Source organism: Hyaena hyaena, unplaced genomic scaffold (genome assembly GCF_003009895.1).
Source record: "Hyaena hyaena isolate Hyena2069 unplaced genomic scaffold, ASM300989v1 scaffold_839, whole genome shotgun sequence".
In the NCBI taxonomy this organism is placed as follows: Eukaryota; Metazoa; Chordata; class Mammalia; order Carnivora; family Hyaenidae; genus Hyaena; species Hyaena hyaena.
The window spans coordinates 357,997-378,989 of NW_024081463.1; the positions used below are offsets into that span (position 1 = coordinate 357,997).

General features: G+C 39.2%; 1 protein-coding gene across 1 annotated transcript in view; it reads left to right on the forward strand.

Moving 5' to 3' along the window:
* The window catches only part of KCNH8 (potassium voltage-gated channel subfamily H member 8), a 365,145-nt gene extending 344,619 nt beyond the window's left edge, over positions 1-20,526 (forward strand). The window contains exon 16 of the mRNA XM_039219708.1: positions 19,822-20,526. Within this exon, the coding sequence (XP_039075639.1) occupies positions 19,822-20,526 (705 nt within the window). The remainder of the gene's footprint in view (positions 1-19,821) is intronic.
* The last annotated feature ends 467 nt before the right edge of the window (positions 20,527-20,993 follow it).

A 20,993-nucleotide genomic window follows, 5' to 3' on the forward strand; every position in this document is an offset into this window, starting at 1 on the left:
CCTAATATAGGGGCACCTGGGTGTCTCAGTCAGTTAAATGGCCAACTCTTGATTTTGGCTCAGGTCATGATCTCACAGTTCATGAGATTGAGTCCCGCTTTGGGCTTTGTGCTGACAGCAAGGAGCCTGCTTGGGATTCTCTCTCACCTCTCTCTCTCTCTGCCCCTCCCCCCACTTGTGCTCTCTCTCTCACTCTCTCTCCCTCTCTCTCAAAATAAATAAACATTCAAAAAAAGAAAAGAATATAAATTAAAATAGAAAAAAAAGGCATATTGTTTATGTTTCAGTGTATCTTATTTTAGCTAACTAGTTTGATGTAATAGTGTCAGTACATTAATGTAAAGAACACTTGTTCTATGAGACTTAAAGATTTAAGGGCAAAGAGACCCAGTATGCCAGTTTACCAATGTTTAATCATTACCTGACATTACACTAAACATATAAATAGCAAAATGCTTATAAAACTAGGCAGAATGGAAGCTTACTGGAAAGGTAAGCATAGCCAAATCTTCACTTTCAAAATGAAAGAATGCAGGCTTATGAAATCATTCTTGCTCAACAAAGGGCATTTTGATTGGAATGCTCTGACTGACACTTTTAGCATTTTATTTTGTTTAAAAATAACTGTATTCAGATATAATTAACATATCATATTAGTTCATCCATTTATAGTGTATAATCTGAAGGCTTTCGGTATGTTCACAGAGTTGTGCGTTCACCACCATACTCAATTATCAACCATTTTAAACCATTACCCCACAAAGAAGCTCCATACCATATAGCCATCACCCGGGATGCTTGAAGTCCCCCTATCCTCAGCCCTATTAATCTACATTCACTACCCATAGATTTGCCTATTCTGAACATTTCATATAAACGGAATCATACATTATGGCCCTTTGTGACTGGCTTTTTTCATTTCGTATAACATTTTCAAGACTCACCCATGTTGTGGTATACCAATACTTCATTTCTTTGTACACCCGAGTAATATTCCATTGTATGGATATACCACTTTTTGCTTATTCATTCACCAGCTGATGGACATTTGTGTTGTTATCACTTTTCAGCTAATATGAATAACGTTGCTATGAACATTCATAAAACATTCACGCAAGTTTTCATTTCTCTTGAGTAATTAAGTGGAATTTCCAGATCATATGGTTACTCTGTGTTTAGTCATTTGAGAAACTGCCAAACTGTTTCCCAAACCAGCAGCAGCACATGAGGGTTCCAAGCTCCTACTTCCCTGTCAACAAGTTTTTATTTGTTATTATAAGACTTTTGTTATTGTAACCATACTAGTGTGTGTGTGAAGTGGTATTTCATTGTGTGTGAAGTTTTTATTTGCATTTCCTGGATAGCTATTAATATTGAGGGTTTTTCCATGCGTTCATTCTTTGGAAAACTGTCTGTCCAGATCCTTTACCCATGTTAAAATCAGGTTGTCTCTTTATTCTCAAGTTGTAACAATTCTTTATATGTTCTACACATAAGTTACAATTTTCGGTTTTCTTCTCCCATTATTTAAGATGCCTTTTCATTCTAGAAATGCTTTTCTTTGAAGCAAAAAAGTATTAATTTTGGCAATATCCAATTTATCTGTTTTTCTTTTGTTCTTTGTGATTTTCAGGTGACATTTACAAATTTGTATCATGAGATCAGTAAAGTCTGCTTCAGTCAAAGAAATAAAACAATAATAACGGAAGTTGTTCTTTACTTAAAAGTTGCTTTACTACTTTCTAAATGGCTATGAAGATTTAGAGTTCTATTAATAATTCAGATAAGGAAACCTACATGAGTAATACCCTGTGGTAACAGGTATTCCTTAATCCTCTGAATTAGTGTTATCATATCTTTTCATTGACAATTGGTTCGACTGAAACGCACTGACAGAATTGCTAGGCCATTCCAAGATCTGACTGTACAATCTCTTTTCTTCCCCATCATGATCATACTTAATTCTTGACCATCAGTTCTCAAGAGCAAAATTTTAAAAGGCAATACATTCACTTGTTGACACAGAAAAACAAAACCCATTTAACTGCTGGCAAAGCCATTCTGCATTTTTCATTTTAAAACATAACTATTATTGATGATAATGATTCATTTTGTGGACACAGCTTTCTAAACTGGAATATACCCAACTATTTAATGATTTACAGGACACTTTTTGCTTATTTTCAGTTCTCAAACCTGTATGCATAGATAGATTTATATCTTTCATGAGAGATTTACTGATAATAAATAAATAAATACCCTAAAGAATAATGCAGATCTTTCACCCCCAAAAAACATGTAAATCACTCAAATGTTTATCCTGTGAAGTATAAATTTCACATTCATGTATTTTTGGATATTAGCTGTTTCAGTCCTCCAGGCCTTTGATTACTTATATATAGACCTCTTCTTACTTTGAATAGGGAGATTAAATGGACATATTGTTAAGGGCCCAAGGGAGACTAATGCCATATTCCAAATGGGCAATTTGAGTAGGGTTGAATAAAAGGAGTATTTACAAACAAGTTAGTTGAGTATAGAAAAAACACAAAGGATAGAATAGTCCCTCCCACTGTGGGGATAATAACAGAAGGTCAGTATAACTGCAAAGTCTAAAGGGCCCAGAGTAGAGAGTGGTTATAGAATCTTGAGTCAGAGGAAGATGGGTGGAAAAGCCACCTGAAAGGAGCTGTGATCTGTTGGGACCCTCTGTGACCTTCTGCCTACCTCAACCCTGCAGGGAAACAGCCAGAGGAACACATACCCCAACCTCCCTCTCCTACCTCCCTCCAATCTGCTGATGCTCTACAATGAATGGCCAAACTCAACCAGAAGCCAATGAGCCTATTGATGGAGTTCATACAAGTCAGCCTCTAAGGAGCAAAACTGGTTGGAAAGTGGATCTGTTCTAGAAATACAAATGGGAAATATTCAGTAAAGTGTGTTACCTTGTATTCAAGCAAGTTCAGAAAATTTCTAGTGAAATTTAAACAATTGGTTATTAATTGCTTATTACTAGCATTAGCCAGTTAGTAGCAGCTAATTATTAATTTACTACTAACCAATAGTTTCAGAATAACTGGTTCTTTTTCAAAAAGATGGTTGTGGGTGGTGTTCCCCTCCCATACTAAATAATTTGTAAGTTGATATGTTTTTAAAAGAATACACTTCTCTGCCATTTTCCATTCACCAGTAGGAAAACTAAGTTCAATAAATTGATCCAATCAGTTTAGAATTCTTTAAAATAGAATCTTATAGTCAGAAGTGATTACAGGGAACTATTTCCTTCTTAAGCTCCCCCAATACATGAATTTCCCCTTTTTAAAAACGAGAACATCATACATCTTTCAAAAGAGCTATGATCCTGCCTCCAATACCCTATGAACTTTTTTGATTCTTCCCTGATGAATTGCAATTCTTAAGTCCCTTCTTTGAGCTTTAACACCTGCTTTCTAAACTTGCCTTTCAACATTTACTTTTTATATACATTTATGTTATTTTCACGTGTACATTTCTTCCTTCCCCAAGGCTCTTGAGAACTTGGATTATATTCCAAAAAATTCTGTGAATTGCCTCAAAATTTTTACTATCTTTGTTGTTGTTAAAGTACTCAGACTTAGCTAAGGTGCAACAGAGAATGTCCTGTATCTCAAATAAGGACTTGGAAATAAGCATATATGAACTTGCAAAGGTTTGGGGGTTTTTTTCAGTCTTTTTATTGGAGAACAATTAAGGACCTAGAGAAATGGGCACTGATACTTCCCATTTGCTTGTGCGCAATTATAAATAAACACGATATCATAAATCAATACTAAATTACTCAAATTTCCTTTTTATGCTTATATGACCATGTGATAGGATAGATTTTGAAATAATCAATTTTTATAAATAATGAGTAGAAGAATTGTTCTAAAACAGTATTTAAGCAACCTCAGCTTTGATATTATTGTATTTTGACATTGTGGTAGATCATAAAATCTGAAATTTAGGAGACATCTCAGAGGCCACCTATTCTGGCTTTTTATCCAGTATGAGAATTTTCTTTCTGAAGTTATTGGCGAGAAGTTATTCTGCCTGAATATTTTCTGTAGTAAGAAGCTCACTATGCCCCAAAGGAATTGGTTCCCAAACTTTGTTGTGCTTTCAGATTCTCAAGGAATTTTTTTACAGGATTATAGATATTTTTATTAAATAATATATAAAATAACAAATACTTTTAAAATAACTATCCTTTGGCCAAGCATAGACTAACTAAACCTCAGAACGTCTAGAGTTGGCACTGGGTATCTGTATTCTTTTTATAATTCTCCAAATGCTTCTGATGACCACCAACCTCATTTCTCAATTACTTTAGCTATTAGAAACCTATTCTCTATATTTGGCTCATATAACTCTCTGTAAAGACTTCACTCTGTGGCATGTTTTCCTCTTCTATTAATGTTCTCTCTTTCTTGAAACTTTACTCATGTGACATGAAACACAGACCCTTAATCATCATGATTAACTTCCTTTAGCTCTTCCCATTCCTCTTGTTCCAGTTTCTTAAAGACAATCACAAATGACCCCAGTTGCCCTACAGAGGACATTTCCAGAACAGACATTATTGTCTATCATGTTTTAGCTTATGAAAGCACCTGAAGGTCTTGTATTTGTTCTCTCTGTTCAGAAAGCTCTTCCCCACGATATCTGCATGGACAGCTCCCTTCCCTCTTTCAAGCCTACGGGCAAATGTCAATTTCTCAGTGAAGTCTTCCTTGACCAGTTTTTTTAAGATAGAAGCCCCGCTCCCCAAATGTACTTCCAATTTTGTTTTCTCTTGTTGTCCATCAAATCTCGGTTATACTACATAGTTTATTTATCTACATTCGTCATTGTCTTTATCCCCCCAATAGATGTCAGTTCTATGAGGACAGCAATTGTTATTTGCCTTTTTCTTTGCTATGATTGGCACAGAGTAGACATACATTTGTGGTGACAATGCATAAGAAAATGCTGGATTATGCATTATATCTGTTTTAACCATCAGGCATTAAAACATTGAAGAGAAAAATAGAATTTAATTTTGAGTTTGAGAAGAGATATTAGAAATCCTATCATGTGAGATACTCTGATCAGAGATGAGTAAATTGAGGCCCAGAGATAGTCACATATGCAGCAAGAGATACAGAAAGGCCTAGAATCAAGACCTGAATCCCAATTCAGTGAGTTTTCTTTTATTGGGCTAGCTTTCAAAGACCATCCTTGGTCTGCACTGAAAAGATTTCCTTCTGAAAATCACATCAAGACTTAAGTCTTTGGTTCCCTAAATCACCCATATTATACTTAAATGCAATGCTTGATTTAATCATGGGCAGATAATTTTAATATATGATAATTTCAGAAAGGGCTTTTCAAAGAAGCCTTGTAAAATATACTACATGTTTATTCAAGACGAAAATATATGTTCTCCAATATATGTTTACCATTGATGACTATTCCACATGTTAGCATTTTCAAATCCAGAAAAAGAAAGAGAAAGAAAAAGTAAGGAAAAGAAAAGAGAAAAGATGAGAAAAAAGAAAAAAAAGTACATTTTAACGCAAATGATAGAGTGTTAGGAAAGACATAAGAGATGGCGGGTGGATAGAGCCCATTTGTAATATACTGACTTTTTAAATGTATTTTTAAATCGAATATGATACCTGGTGACAAAATACTGTACCTACAGCTTTCTGCTGACTTCAGTTGATAATCTGCAAGGCTACTTCCTAAAATGATCTCCTCAGCCTTGGAGAAAGAGGAGTTTCTATTCAGATGCAGTTATTAAAAAGTTTGCTAGGGAAATATACTTTTGTTTAAAACTCCGTCATTAAAAAAACTTGATTTGGGGAAGGTGTCTGCCAGTGGTTAAAAAAAATTATTTCTAGACCTCTGAACAAGCTTTAGGTATTATGGTTCTGTGGTGCTTTCTATGGTTCATTGCTCAATTGCTGTGAGAGTTAAAAGAAGAGTCTTTGCATTAATTCAAATAAGAATCTACCGTCTTGATGTTTTCTTGGACACTGGTTTACAGTAGTTAAAAATTGGTCACTGAAATTTATAAGAACCAGAGATAAAGGAGAAACAATTAGTGAAAAAACAGTTTTCTTTTTAAGGTAAAATATTTGGGGGAATTTTTAAAGAAATTAAATGTAGATAGATGTATTTTTCAAGTGAGGTTCTAGTGTGGATATTGAATATTTTGTTTTTATTTTTTAATCATGAGCAATTTTAAACATATAGATATTGATCTAATAACAGATGTCCAAATAACTATTATCCATATTAGTAAATAATACCATGTCTCCATGTTTCATATATTGTACTTTAAAAAAATTTAAATCCTTTCAGGTTCTTCTTCCCTATTTCATAAAGTAATAGATCTCAAGAGTTAGAGAAAGTCATTTAAGAAAAAAATTAGAAATGGGGTGCCTGGGTGGCTCAGCCAGTTAAGTGTCCAACTCTTAATTTCAGCTCAGCTGATGATCTCATGGTTCATGAGTTCAAGCCCTACATTGGGCTCTGCACTAACAGTGCAGATTCTCTCTTAGGATTCTGTCTCCCTCTCACTGTCTCTCTCTCTCTGACCTTCACCCACTCATGTTTTTTCTCTCTCTCTCTCTCAAAAATAAATGAACATTAAAAAAAGAAAAAATTAGAAGTGAGAAAAAGATCATTGTAAAAACTGCCTAAATTAGAAGCAACACAAGAGCAAATAAACAAATAATGCCAAAATAGATTGTGAAAAGGAGGAAAATTTAAAGCATCTAATCTAAAGGAAGAGTTTTTTTTTTTTAAGAAGGATTAGAAGAAAAGCATCAAATAGTAAAGAGAAACAAAGAAGCTCCAACAAACAAAAAATGTAAGTCTCAGAATAAGAATGCCAAATTCAGGGAACCAAACAAACAATAAGAATGATAATCCAATAAAACTCCCCTTAAGTTACCAAAAAAAAACATTTTTGAAGTTGCATACTATACTTTCATATCCTAGTGAAATTACTAGACTTTAAAGTAAGAAAAAAAAATTCATTGGTTATCTAAACAAAAAGGTTTTTTTATAAAGGAATTCCACAGGAAAAATCTAGACTGTCATTAAACTTTAAAACAGCAACATTTTATGCAAGATAGAATAACATACAAAATATGCAAGATTCTTAAGAAAAGAAAATGTACACTAAGGATTTCACATCCAGCAAAAATGACCATAAAGAGGGATCCTGGGTGGCTCAGTTAGTTAAGCATTCACCTTCGGCTCAGGTCATGATCTCATGGTTGGTGGGTTTGAGTCCCACATTGAGCTCTTGGCTGACAGCTCAGAGCCTGGAACCTGCTTCAGATTCTGTGTCTCTCTTTCTCTCTTTGCCCTTCCCCCACTCACACTGTCTCTATCTCTCCAAAATAAATACACATTAAAAAAAAAAAAAATGACCACCAGGTACCAAACCGTTAACATGAAAGAACTCCAGGAATATTGTTCCCGTATATATTTCCCAAAGAATGCTCTCAAGAACAAGATTCAGAAAACCAAGATGATTTGAAAGGCATCGTCATTGGACAAGTTCATCAGCATTAAATATGTGCTTATTTATAGTACCAAGTCTAAACAAAAATTAAAGAAGAGAATGTATAAGTTGTCAAAGGTATGCTCTGACAGTGTAAATATGGATGACCCATTGAAAGGGGAGTGGGAAGAGAATTAGAATAGAATATGCCTCCCCACAATTTTTTTCAACTGTTTTCAGTAATCATAATTTGTAATGATAGTACAGGTATTGATATATTGCAATTGTTGAATATGTAATGGGGGATAACGCAAATGAGCAATTATGGGATATCTTAATTCTATCATCTTTTATACCTCAATAACCAGAATTCACAGTGTAAAGGAGATACAAATGTAGTTCTGAAACAGAATTAGAAATACTAGTATAAACCTGTGTAGTATCATGTACATACATACATTTCTGAGCTCTTTCAACAGAAAAGGAGTATAAACAATGGCCAGCCCAATAACAGTGAATATCTCTATGCCTCAATTATGGCCTCAAATAAAATTTCCCATTATAAGAAACCAGAGTCTCTTGGATAAATAGCTGTTTCCACTTCTGGAGGTATGAAATACAAAGAAGTCCAGAACACCTTAGTGTACAAGACAGCAAGAAATTTATCACACACTCCCAGGACGATGTCAAAAGAGCTCAGGAGCCAATATAAAGAGTCTCCCACTGGCCAAAGATGGGATAATTTTGGTAAGAATAAGAAATCCAGAGGATTGCGACACATAAAATAGATAACAAATGCCCCAAAGTGACAGCATAATAAGCTTCTGAATTTCCCTCCTCCTACAGACACACTGAATGTACACACTGAATGTACACAGAATAATTCCCTCGGACAAATATAAAAATAAGAAATAATAAGGGGCGCCTGGGTGGCTTAGTTGGTTAAGCGTCCGACTTTCGCTTAGGTCATGACCTCACGGTTCGTGGGTTCGAGCCCCGCGTCGGGCTCTGTGCTGACTGCCAGCTCAGAGCCTGGAGCCTGTTTCAGTCTGTGATTCCCTCTCTCTCTGACCTTCCCCTGCTCACGCTGTCTCTCTCTCTCTCTCTCTCTTTCCTAGAAATAAATAAAACATTAAAAATTTAAAAAAAAAAAGAAATAATAAAAACAAGCTGAATGACTGCTACATATCAGGTGAATGAAAAAGCCTCCACATGGAAACAGATAGGAAAAGCTGGGACACAGACACCATAGACCCCACCGCAGGTACACTGCCATACAATCGATAGGGAACCCCTGACTCCTAGCATTGGGAAGTTTGGACCTAGTGCAGCACCCCCCGGCTAGGACCCCCAAACACCTAGCTTGGAAAGCCAAAGGGGCTTACGTTCCCACGTCCTACAGGAGCAAGCAAAGTCGTTTGTAAATGGTTGTAAGAGAATGTCTCTGGTTGTACATGAAGGTTCAGCGGAGAGGGTGCATGCAAACATGCCCATCTCCTAGTTTCTCTCTGGAAGGGATATCACTGCATACTTTCCTAGCTGCTGCCTCAGGGTCCAGCTTCTGATCCGCCTACACCTACGTGCTCTCTGTGATTCTCCACTTTGGGACACTGACGGGTCTTGGCACCCCGTCCACTACTGGGAACCACCCATAACAGACAACAGCTTTGATAATCACAAAGACCCTAACCCCTCAAGATTCCACCAAAACCTGTTAGAACTAATAAATGATAAAGTTGCAGGGTACAAAGTCAACATACAAAAGTCAGTTCTATTTCTACGCACTGATAATGAACTATCAGAAAGAGAAATTAAGAAAAACAGTCCGGGGCACCTCAGTGGCTCAGGTGATTAAATGTCCGACTTCAGCTTTGGTCATGATCTTATGGTTCATGAGTTCAAGCCCTGTGTCAGGCTCTGTGCTGACAGTTTGGAGCCTGGAGCCTGCTTCAGATTCTGTGTCTCCTTCTCTCTCTGCCCCTCCTCCAGTCACACTTTCTCTCTCTTTCTCTGTCAAAAATAAATAAACATTGAAAAAAAAAAAGCAAAAGAAAATAGTCCCATTTACTGTAGCATCAAAAAGAATAAATATCTAGGAACAAACTTAAGTAAGTACAAGACTTATACACTACAAACTACAAAATATTGATGAAAGAAACCAAAGAAGACCTAAACAAATCAAAAACTCCAACTACAGACTTGCCAAAGGAATTGAAAAAAGCGGTTTCAAAACTAAATTCTCAGCTCCACTATAATAGGTGTGGAGCTAACCAAAGCAGGGACTAAATCCATAATAAGAACTCATGATCTGACCCCTTCTGGTGCAAACCAGCAGCATTACCATCAAATAGAGGCATGTTAGAAATGCACAATCCCAGAACTCCACATGTACTGAATCTGAATATACATGGTGTCGACATCCCCAGGTGACTCCTGTATACATTAAGTCTTGATAAGCACTGTTCTATACAGCTGGTACTCTGAGAGGAGACAGACTTTTGTTTGGTGCTCATTAATAGCAGTGAGGATCGCTTAGGCAGACAGCAATCTGGATACTAATCAAACTTTGTCACAGGAAGCAGGGAAAATAGACGAGGAATGCAATCAAAGAGTTGATAAATAATGGATTACAATAATACAGCTAAAGTAATAAAGTTGTGTCCGAAGGCCTGAGCTTGCAGAAATTCAATGAAACCATTGGCATAATCACTTTCAAGACTTGTCATTCTTCTCTTACTACAATTTAAGACGCATCAGATGCACCTGCAAAAGTGAACCCCTTGGTACTATTCCTGTGTGACCTCAAATAAGCCACCTCACCTCTCAACATTCTAGTCTCTCCAGCTGTAGAACAAGATTTACAACTTTTGTTAGTAATGGGATTGAGATCCTCATTCAGATGAAATTTATGCAAGTGCCGAGTATGATTATTATCTTAGCTGACAGATAAAAAGACTCACTTGTGTTCGAATGCTTTATGAAGCAAAAGACACAAGGATGAAATTATGCCGATCGTCCTTTTTGTTTTGCCTGCTTATGGAGTTTGATTGAACTTGTCTGAATCCCATGGTAAATATGCAACATAACAAAGGATTAAATGAAAGACCATTTAATTACCTGAATCAGAGTTTGTAAAAATGTATATGTGTTCGTGGCAGGGGGAGAGGATTGGTGTAATTAGTACCCGGAATTTAGGAAAATTGTGTCTAGCAGGAAAATGTGTACATGTTTGGCAAAAATTGAGTGACAGGTCAAGAACTCTTCAAGCTAAGAAGATTATATCAACAGATGCATTCCCCATCTGTTCACTGAATGCACAAAAATGGAAATGACGTTTTTTTCCTATCAATTGAAGTTCTAGTTATACTCAGAGGCCATGAATCATACCATGCCAATAGCCAAGATTCAAAAATGTAATAACATGAATAATGGAAGACAAAAGTTAGCTATTTTCCATGTAAAATAAAAGGTATTGGCCAAGGCATATTCTATTCTTCATTATGAAACTCAACACTCCTGTTCCCCAAAGGCACAATCCAAAGACACACCAGAAGACCAAAGCTGTGTTTACACCAAAAGGTGCATAATCTAACCATAAAAACTGGCAGTGGGAAGTCTTATTGGGACAAGAGGTCACCAGCACCACAGACGGATTTTTTTCAACTATATAATAACACGGTGGTTTAAAAAACTCCCATTTTGAAGTGGTGGGGATGTCTAGGAGACATTGAGATCATATAAAACACTCTTACCTGCTAGACTTAGAGTGATACTTTCTGTGTCTTACAGTACCATTTAGGGGGAATTGGTGAAAGTTATTTAAGGGACACCTGGGTGGGTCAGTCGGTTGAGCATCCAGCTCTTGATTTCGGCTCAGGTTATGATCTTATGGTTTCATGAGATCAAGCGCCATCCCATGTCAGCTCTGCACTGACAGCACAGAGCCTGCTTGGGATTCTCTCTCTCCCTCTCTCTCTGCCCACCCCCACCCCCGCTCATGCACACTCTTTCTACCCTCTCAAAATAAATAAGAAACACTTTTAAAAGTTATTTCAGTTCAGATGAAAATACCAGAAACTCATATTAATAAATGAACCATGCAACTTATTATTTCTTAAATTTCTCATGCATCAACAAAGATTTTAAATGGCAGGATTTGTGCAGGGACTAGAGCTATTATAAAAAACAGTAAACACTAGTCATACTTGACCCCATCTAGCCCCACATTGCTCCTTATTCAATGCTGATCCACACCAGGCTGCACATTGTTGTATTTTGGCTCACACTTTATAGTGATACTTTATAGAGAATTCTCAATCCATCTGACTGCAGTTACTCAAACCTTCCTCTGGAAATACAGGATCTTAATCCATATTTTCAAAGACTCTAGTAATTGCTGTTACTATTTGTTACCACAAAGATCCATGCAAAGCAATGCTAAAACTTGGAGATTCCATTTCTTCCAAATTAATTATGTAAAAGCATTAACAGAGTGGTTTCTCTCTCCATGCTGAGGCTGAAGAGCAGTAATATAGATAACTGGCTTTTATTTTATTTGGGCTAAGTATTTCCTGGGTCAGTATTCCCTACCATGAAGAAGTTTTCAACTAAGCGGTGTTGCATTATCAAATGCAGATCCTGGGATCCTGACAAAATATCAGTTATATGGGGACCAAACTTTAACATCCATGCTATCATTTAGTCCTCACAACAAAGCATTTGTGGAAATATGATTGAGAGGAGGATGAGAAGTAACATCACATCAGTGGAGCAAATTAAACATCAGAAGAGCAATCCAGATACTCCGGAAATGTGGGCAACAACGACAGATTCTAAGCCAGCCAATAGAAGTTCTGAGAAAACGTGGGTATGGCAAAAATGGAAAAGTCATGGCAGTTAGTGATTCCCTTCTTAGAGGTATGGAAAGACCAGTGTGTGGATTGTCATGGATAGTTGACAAAGTCTGTTGTCACATGGGTGTTTCTATTCATGACAGAAGGTACTGCTCAACAAGACCAAACGCACTGCCCAAAAACCTGCTAAACACCTAATGATTTGTGTGGTTGAACACATATTACTAGGACAACAGAGGAAGGAAGAATCTTTAGATGCTCCAGAGTTTTGGAGAGCAGACTGAACCACTTGGAAGCACAGATGGTGTTTTCAACACTTCTTCTTTCTAGCAGTTGGGACTTTGGAAGGGACAGAAAAATCTTGGATGTGAACAATTGCCCTGCAGATGGTGATGGTGAACTGGTATGGCCAACAGTTTTAAATCCTGGACTGATGGGTCTTTATTCACAGGTCTTTATTCACAGTAGAATTAGGAGAAGAGAGAGGAAGGAAGGGGAAAAATGGAGAAAGGAAATGCAACTTAATACACAAGTAAGAGAAGAATCCATATTAACTTATGGTTATGTATCTTTTTTATCTCTAGAAGTACAAATAATCACAAGGCCACATCTAAAATAGGGTAGGGTAGCAACCAGGGATGCAAAAAATGTTTACCAAATTTCAACTGATAAAACAACTCTGGGTAACTGTATTCAGATTGTCACTTGGCATAATATAGTCTTGAGACATGGCAGGCAGTACATAGGGACAGTTTCTCCAGGGAATTAAAGCTGCCCATGGAAACCAAGTTTAGGTTGGGACAAGTCACACGACAGCAAGGTAAATAACGTCCAGTGGAAGTCTTGGCCACCAAACAACGTCTTGGCCATAATTCTACAATTACGAAGGAAACATAAGATCAAAGAGATTAACAGTGCAAATGCCACCTAAAAATTAAACATTAAGGAATACCCAAGGAATTTATATACAAAACCTTTAAGTCATAGTACCTACTTTTATCATATTTACTTGGGACAGACAGGGCTGGTTACAGATTTCTCAATATAATTTCGTAGTAGGCAGCTCTCTCCCAGGATATTTCTGGTAAAATCATGAGATACAATAAGATAAAAATTGAAGGTAATATGGAGGCCAAGTCCTTCAAAACGACAGGAAGTGCATTTGTTTATACATTCAAGACTTACTGAGTACACGGTGTGTTCTGGGCATTGCCTCGAGTCCAGGAGATACTGAGATAAATTACAGTTTCTACCCTTAAAGAATTTATAGTGTTAGTGGAGGGCAAACAGTCCCAAATGAGACTCAAGCTGCTTTGTGAGATTAAGTGAGCTGTCAGGAACTAGCTCTGCAGAGAACATGAAGGATTAGAAGAAGTTTGAAGGGAGAGAAGAAACTCCCCAAGCTGAAAGGGCAGAATTGAAGAGCCCCAGTCAGAGAGAAGAGCACGCACAAGGGCAGTGAGCTTCTCAGCTCACTGTGTTCAGTCTGATGGTGTGCAATGGGGAGACTTCAGGACATGGGGCCACGAAACAACGAGATGGGGCTTGTGAAGGGCTTTGTAATATCCACTCAAAAAGGGATTGTCTTCACTAATATGAGTAACAGAAGACATTTAAAGAATTTAAGCAGTTATTGGGTTAAGGGGAAAACGTTGATTCACTTGATCTGAATGATTTTTCTTTGTTTTTACTGACCTATTTCTGGTAGTACTCTGCTTTTAAGTTGTATTTTGAAGACATATCTCCTTAAATGGATGGAGCCTTGCTCACAAAGTAGCCCCAACAACCTTTTTTAGCAAATGCAAATCTTCTTAAATGTTTTTAATGTGTATTTATTTTTGAGAAAGAAGGAAACAGAGTGTGAGCCGGCGAGGGGCAGAGAGAGAGGGAGACATAGAATCCGAAGGAGGCTCCAGGCTCTGAGCTGTCGGCACAGAGGCCGATGCAGGGCTTGAACTCACTGAGCCGCGAGATCATGACCTGAGGGGAAGTCTGACTGAGCCACCCAGGCGCCTGACATACACATCTTCTTTTTTTTTTTTTTTTTTACAAATAGTTTATTGTCAAATTAGTTTCCACATAACACTCAGTGCTCATCCCCACAAGTGTCCTCCTCCATGCCCATCCCTCCTCCCCCCCACATCCATCAGTCCTCAGTTTTTGTCAGCATTCAAGAGTCTCTCATGGTTTGCCTCTCTCCCTTTCCCCCACCATTTCCGCCCTTCTTCTCCCCCTTGTTCCTCCATCAAGTTCCTCCTAATCCTCCTATACGTGCACACATATGATATTTGTCCTTCTCTGCCTGACTTACTTCGCTCAGCATAACACCCTCCAGGTCCATCCATGTTGCTACACATGGCCAGATTTCATTGTTTCTCATTGCCATGTAGTATTCCATGGTATAGATAAACCACATCTTCTTGATCCATTCATCTGTTGATGGACACTTAGGCTCTTTCCATGTTTTAGCTATTGTGGAGAGTGCTGCTATGAACATTGGGGTACATGTGCTCCTATGCCTCAGCATTTCTGTATCCCTTGGGTAAATTCCTAGCAGTGCTATTGCTGGGTCATAGGGGAGTTCTATTGTTAGTTTCCTGAGGAACCTCCACACTGTTTTCCAGAGGGGCTGTACCAGTTTACATTCCCACCAACAGTGTAGGAGGGTGCCCGTTTCTCCACATCCTCGCCAGCATCTAGAGTTCTCTGATTTGCTCATTTTAGCCACTCTGACTGGCGTGAGGTGGTATCTCAGTGTGGTTTTGATTTGTATTTCCCTGATGAGGAGGGATGCTGAGCATCGTTTCATGTGTCTGTTGGCCATCTGGATGTCCTCTTTGGAGAAGTGTCTGTTCATGTCTTCTGCCCATTTCTTCACTGGGTTGTTTGTTTTTCGGGCGTGTAGTTTGGTGAGTTCCTTATAGATTCTGGATATTAACCCTTTATCTGATATGTCATTTGCAACTATCTTTTCCCATTCCGTTGGTTGCCTATTAATTTTCTGGGTTGTTTCCTTGGCTGTGCAGAAGCTTTTAATCTTGATGAGGTCCCAACAGTTTATTTTTGCTCTTGATTCCCTTGCTTTTGGGGATGTGTCAAGTAAGAAGTTGCTGCGGTGGAGGTCAAGGAGGTTGTTTCCTGCTTTCTCCTCTAGGGTGTTGATAGTTTCCTGTCTCACGTTCAGGTCCTTTATCCATTTTGAGTTGATTTTTGTGCATGGTGTGAGAAAATGATCTAGTTTCATTCTTCTGCATGTTGCTGTCCAGTTCTCCCAACACCATCTGTTAAAAAGGCTGTCTTTTTTCCATTGGATATTCTTTCCTGCTTTGTCAAAGATCAGTTGGCTGTATACTTTTGGGTCCACTTCTGAGTTCTCAATTCTGTTCCATTGGTCTATGTGTCTGTTTTTGTGCCAATACCATACTGTCTTGAGGATGACAGCTTTGTAGTAGAGGCTGAAGTCTGGGATGGTGATACCTCCCGTTTTGGTTTTATTTTTCAGTATTACTTTGGCTATTCGGGGTCTTTTGTGGTTCCATACAAATTTTTGGATAGTTTGTTCTAGTTTTGAGAAGTATGCTGGTGCAATTTTGATTGGAATTGCATTGAATGTGTAGAGTGCTTTAGGTAGTAATGACATCTTAACTATATTTATTCTTCCTATCCATGAGCATGGAATGTTTTTCCATTTCTTTGTGTCTTCTTCAATTTCCTTCATAAGTTTTCTATAGTTTTCATCATACAGATCTCTTGTATCCTTGGTTAGGTTTATTCCTAGGTATTTTATGGTTTTTTGTGCAGTTGTGAATGGGATCAGTTTCTTGATTTCTCTTTCTGTTGCTTCATTGTTGGTGTATAAGAATGCAACCAATTTCTGTACGTTGATTTTGTACCCTGCAACTTGGCTGAATTCTTGGATCAGTTCTAGTAGGCTTCTGGTGGAGTCTGTCGGGTTTTCGATGTAGTGTATCATGTCATCTGCGAAGAGGGAAAGTTTGACTTCCTCTTTGCCAATTCTGATGCCTTTAATTTCCTTTTGTTGTCTGATGGCTGATGCTAGGACTTCCAGCACTATGTTAAACAACAGCTGACATACACATCTTCTTAGCATACTATAAAAAAGCACTGAGACCCACCAACAGAGACACTGCATTCTTTGCTTTCCACATTTGATTAAGAATAAGGCCTTTTCTATTTTAGAATGAATTTTGTTAGCAAACCCAGCAGGAAGCAGTAAACAAAAGTGCAGTGAATCTTACTGCACTTTCTGTGACAGTTTGTTGTCACCTTCAGTGTCACCAGAGTATCCACCTCCAGGAGATGCCATCTCTCCCTGTGACAGCTGCCTTTGTCTTTGTGAAGGGAGAGATCCCTTACCCAACAGGGATTAATTCCCTCATGTAACTTTAATAAGGTGCAGGGTGTGTCCTCAGTGACACAGTGACAGAAACCTTTCCTAATAGGATCATTATCCTCCAGAGCTAAAGAAAGTTCTCTTTCCTTAGATTCTTTGCTCCTTTTAGTTCAAGCTAACACAGTAATGTTGTTTTCTGGACATGTTAATGCTTAACATTCCTGGAGCCAGTCATGCCTTGGGATTCCCACTCAAAGTTCATAACCTTAACGTTGTGACAAATGCGCAGTAAAAGTTAGGTGTCAGGAATATGGCCATGGAAAGGTATTTCGCTCATAGGAAAATATCTATTTATTTTGAAATCTAGAAAAAATAGTTAACCAGAAATCTGTTTGTTGTACCATTGTGTGGCTTCAGATTTCCCCTGGCTGCACACCATTTTTGTTGTTTTATTTGTATAATTTGACATGAGGAGACTTCGCTGTGCTCAGTCAGTCTCTGAATTTCTTAGAGATGGTGCCATTTACTTACTTGGTGATGAATTTCAGATAGCTTTTACACGGGAAGCTACCTTTTTGTATCATCTGGGCTCTTCACAAATTCTGATCACATTAGCAAACTCTCTCACCTCCTAAGCAATATCTCCTTTTCCACTTGCTACTATGCTATAACAGAAAGTGCACCAAGCTTAGAAGGCCTGATTTCTAGATCAAAGACTGTCTTTCATGAAATAAGGGACCTTAAATATGTCATTTAGCCTCTGGGCCTTAGAGTCGTCATTTTACAGGGAGGGAACTAATAATGTATCAGTGCCTATCTTGGCACTGTTTATAGATCCAATAGAGAAAAAGGTACCCAAAATCATATTGTATTATAAATTTACAAACATTTATTGAATGACATCATTGTTGATGTGCCAAAAATGCAAAATGGTTCTTCAAAGACTGTGTCCTTATTCAATCCTAATAAAAGTCCTATTGAAAGCATTTTTACTGGGAGCTAGTATACTCCTGGTCAATTTGAAACAGGAATTAAGCTCAGATAATCTACAGAAATGGATGACTACCATATCCCTTCAAACATCTCATTCAGTGTCAGCCTTCTCTTCTGAAATACTGATAGAAGAGCTAATCGACTCAAAATGGAGCCCATGAGTGAATGTCTGCAGTGCCAAGATCCAGATCCAGATCCAGATTTAAGTGTGATCCATGCACTTTAAATTGAGGCTTGCTGGGGCACCTGGGTGGCTCAGTCAGTTAAGCGTCCAGCTTTGGCTCAGGTCATGATCTCGCGGTTCATGGGTTCAAGCCCCGCATTGGGCTTCATGCTGACAGCTCGGAGCCTGGAGCTTGTTTCAGATTCTGTGTCTCCCTCTCTCTCTGTCCCCTCCCCCGCTCATGCTCTGTCTCCCTCTGTCTCAAAATAAATAAACTATAAAAAATTTTAAAAAATTGAGGCTTAGCACATTATGAAATTAGACAACCTACAGTGGAAATCCCAAAACACATAATGCCTTTCTCAGATTCACTGCTTAGCTCCTTAAATGTGAGGCTCAGAGGTATCTTTTTTATTACCAGAAGTTTCAGATCTGCTGAAAAGCCTGGACAAGCATTCGATCGAGTCCCTGGAGTTCCATGCTAGCAGCAATGCAGAAATACTTTTGGCCTGGCAATTTCAAGGCAGGTGTTACCAGTTGGTTGCCTGAACCATGGAAACACCTCCTTCTGGCCTTTTTTAAATGCCTGATTCAAGCAGCACTACCTCCTGATGGGCCTGCCAGGGAGAATTAGTTTCAGAACGCACTCACAGGAAGTGGAATGAATTAAACTGCTGGATGAATTAGGAATGTATACGTAAATGTTGAAAAAAGTTGGCCCAGAACAGCCATCTTGAATTTGGCATCACTGAAGTTGAACTTCCCTTTGTTCTGTTTTGTTTTCTGATGATACCTAGTCAGTGGGTTCAGAAACTTATATTGGAGTTTTGTGATTCATGATAGTAAATCAAGTCATAGAAGATACTTTATAAAATATAGTCTTAAAGCGAACAAGGCAAAGTATTACAACCTTGTGTTAGTGTTACAGATCTCACCAAAGATTAGAAAGTACACTTTTGTGTCCTGCTTTCTGAAATACAGGTTTTCCTCACTTTAAAGAATGTAAACACCCCAGAAACGCTCAATTCAATCTTCTGGTGGTCTTCCAGGGGTAAAAAAGTGATGTGGTTGGTAAGAAAACAAATAACTCTGGCGAATTTTATTATTGGTTTTAAAAGTAAAATGAATACTGAAGACTCTTCAGCACTTCTTAAGTGTTGAGAGTTGTGTCTATTTTGAAAATCTTACAAAAGCTCAATGCCTTGCCTAGAAAAGTGAATAGTGCACACACCACACAATCAGAGTTATACTTCCACAAGGTTCCAGGTTCACTGATGAACCCAGTGCCCCCAAGATGCCCACGCTGTTGACCTGTACCTACCCACCTTGCAGGTCATTCTTATGTCTGTCTCTCATTCTGTAGTTTCCTCTCCTTTTGCAAACTCTCTCTCTAGCAAACCTGGTATGAGGTCTTGCTTACTACCTGTATCATCGCTCAAGGCCAGTTTGTCCCTGAACCTACAATGAACCTACATATGGCAAAAGTGACAGCTGTCATTTACTCCCTACTCTGGGCAGATAGGGAATTGAGTGCTCTAAGTACAAGCCCACCACTCCATACTGTTTTCTGAGGCAGCTGGGATGATTTGTGTGCACCACTGTGTATCCCACTAACTCAGAGGAAGCAAGAGGTACTGCCTGTATTTAAGAGATACGAGAAATAATTGACTCATGTGTCTAATTTTGTTCAAGAACCCCAGAGTCACCGATGCAAAATGCCCGACTATGAAATGTCTCCCTGGGTTCCCTCAGAATAGGGATAGCTTTAGATCAGGTGCCCCAGCCTCCCCATCCACCCCTCGGACCTGGCTGGACTTGGAGGTAGAGCAGCTTTTCAGACCTTCCTCCAGAGACATCTCATTTCCCTGCCTCTCTGCTCTGAAATCACTACCACGCACCTCTGACTATTGCCTTCTGCTTTGCTTTATCCGCACAGGTGACGACATTGACTCAGGAGGTCTCCCAGTTAGGTAAGGACATGCGGAATGTGATACAACTTCTGGAAAACGTTCTGTCACCCCAGCAGCCATCGCGGTTTTGCTCTCTGCACACCACCTCTGTGTGTCCCTCCAGGGACAGCTTACAGACCAGGATGACCTGGAGTGCCCACCAGCCTTGCCTACACTTGCAAGCAGGTGGAGCTGCTTATACTCAAGCACAACTCTGTCACAGTAATGTCACCTCAGACATTTGGAGTGTGGATCCCTCCTCTGTGGGGAGCAGCCCCCGGCGAACTGGAGCCCCTGAGCAAAATCCTGCAGACAGTGAACTTTACCACTCTCCAAACCTTGATTATTCACCTGCCCACTACCAGGTTGTCCAAGAAGGTCATCTGCAATTTCTAAGGTGCATCTCTCCACATTCAGATTCTACACTGACGCCTCTGCAGTCCATCTCCGCGACGCTCTCGTCCTCCGTCTGCTCTTCCTCAGAAACGTCTTTGCATCTGGTTCTCCCAAGCAGATCGGAGGAGGGCAGCTTCAGCCAGGGAGCCACGAGTCCCTTCAGTCTGGAAAACCTGCCGGGATCTTGGGACAGGGAAGGAGCAGCATCAATCTCTACGGAACCCTCGGAAACCTTCCCACTGGAAGTCGTCACAAGCACAGCAGACACGAAAGATAACAAAGCCATAAACGTATGATATTCGCGCACGTGCGGCAGCTGCCAGTCTCAAACCCACCAACCACTGCATGACAGCTTTAGTTTGCCTTTTTTGCCGCGGGCAGGGGTGAAGACTGGGCAAAGCCAGGAGTCCTGCGGGAGGGCACGCGAGGAGCCAGCGGGAGGCAGAACCACTTCGGTGCCGGAGCAAACACTCGCCAGGTCCTGGAAACAGCGGAAACAGTGTCCTCTCCAGGCACTCGCTCACTGGTCTGTTTGACAGACTTTTTCAAAGTCCAGAGACCCTGAGGGTCTGAGCAGCTAGAAGTCCCAGACAAAGAATCTGTTGGATTCATTTTGTCCCGGGTGACTTCTGTGAAGTGCAGCGAAGGTTTTCCTGAGTGCCTGTTTGTCATTCCTGAACAATATCCATCGCACTGTTGGCCTCGGGAGTGCCCAGCTCCTGCTGATCTATTTTTCTTTTTGTGAAGGCAGAGGGACAATTAT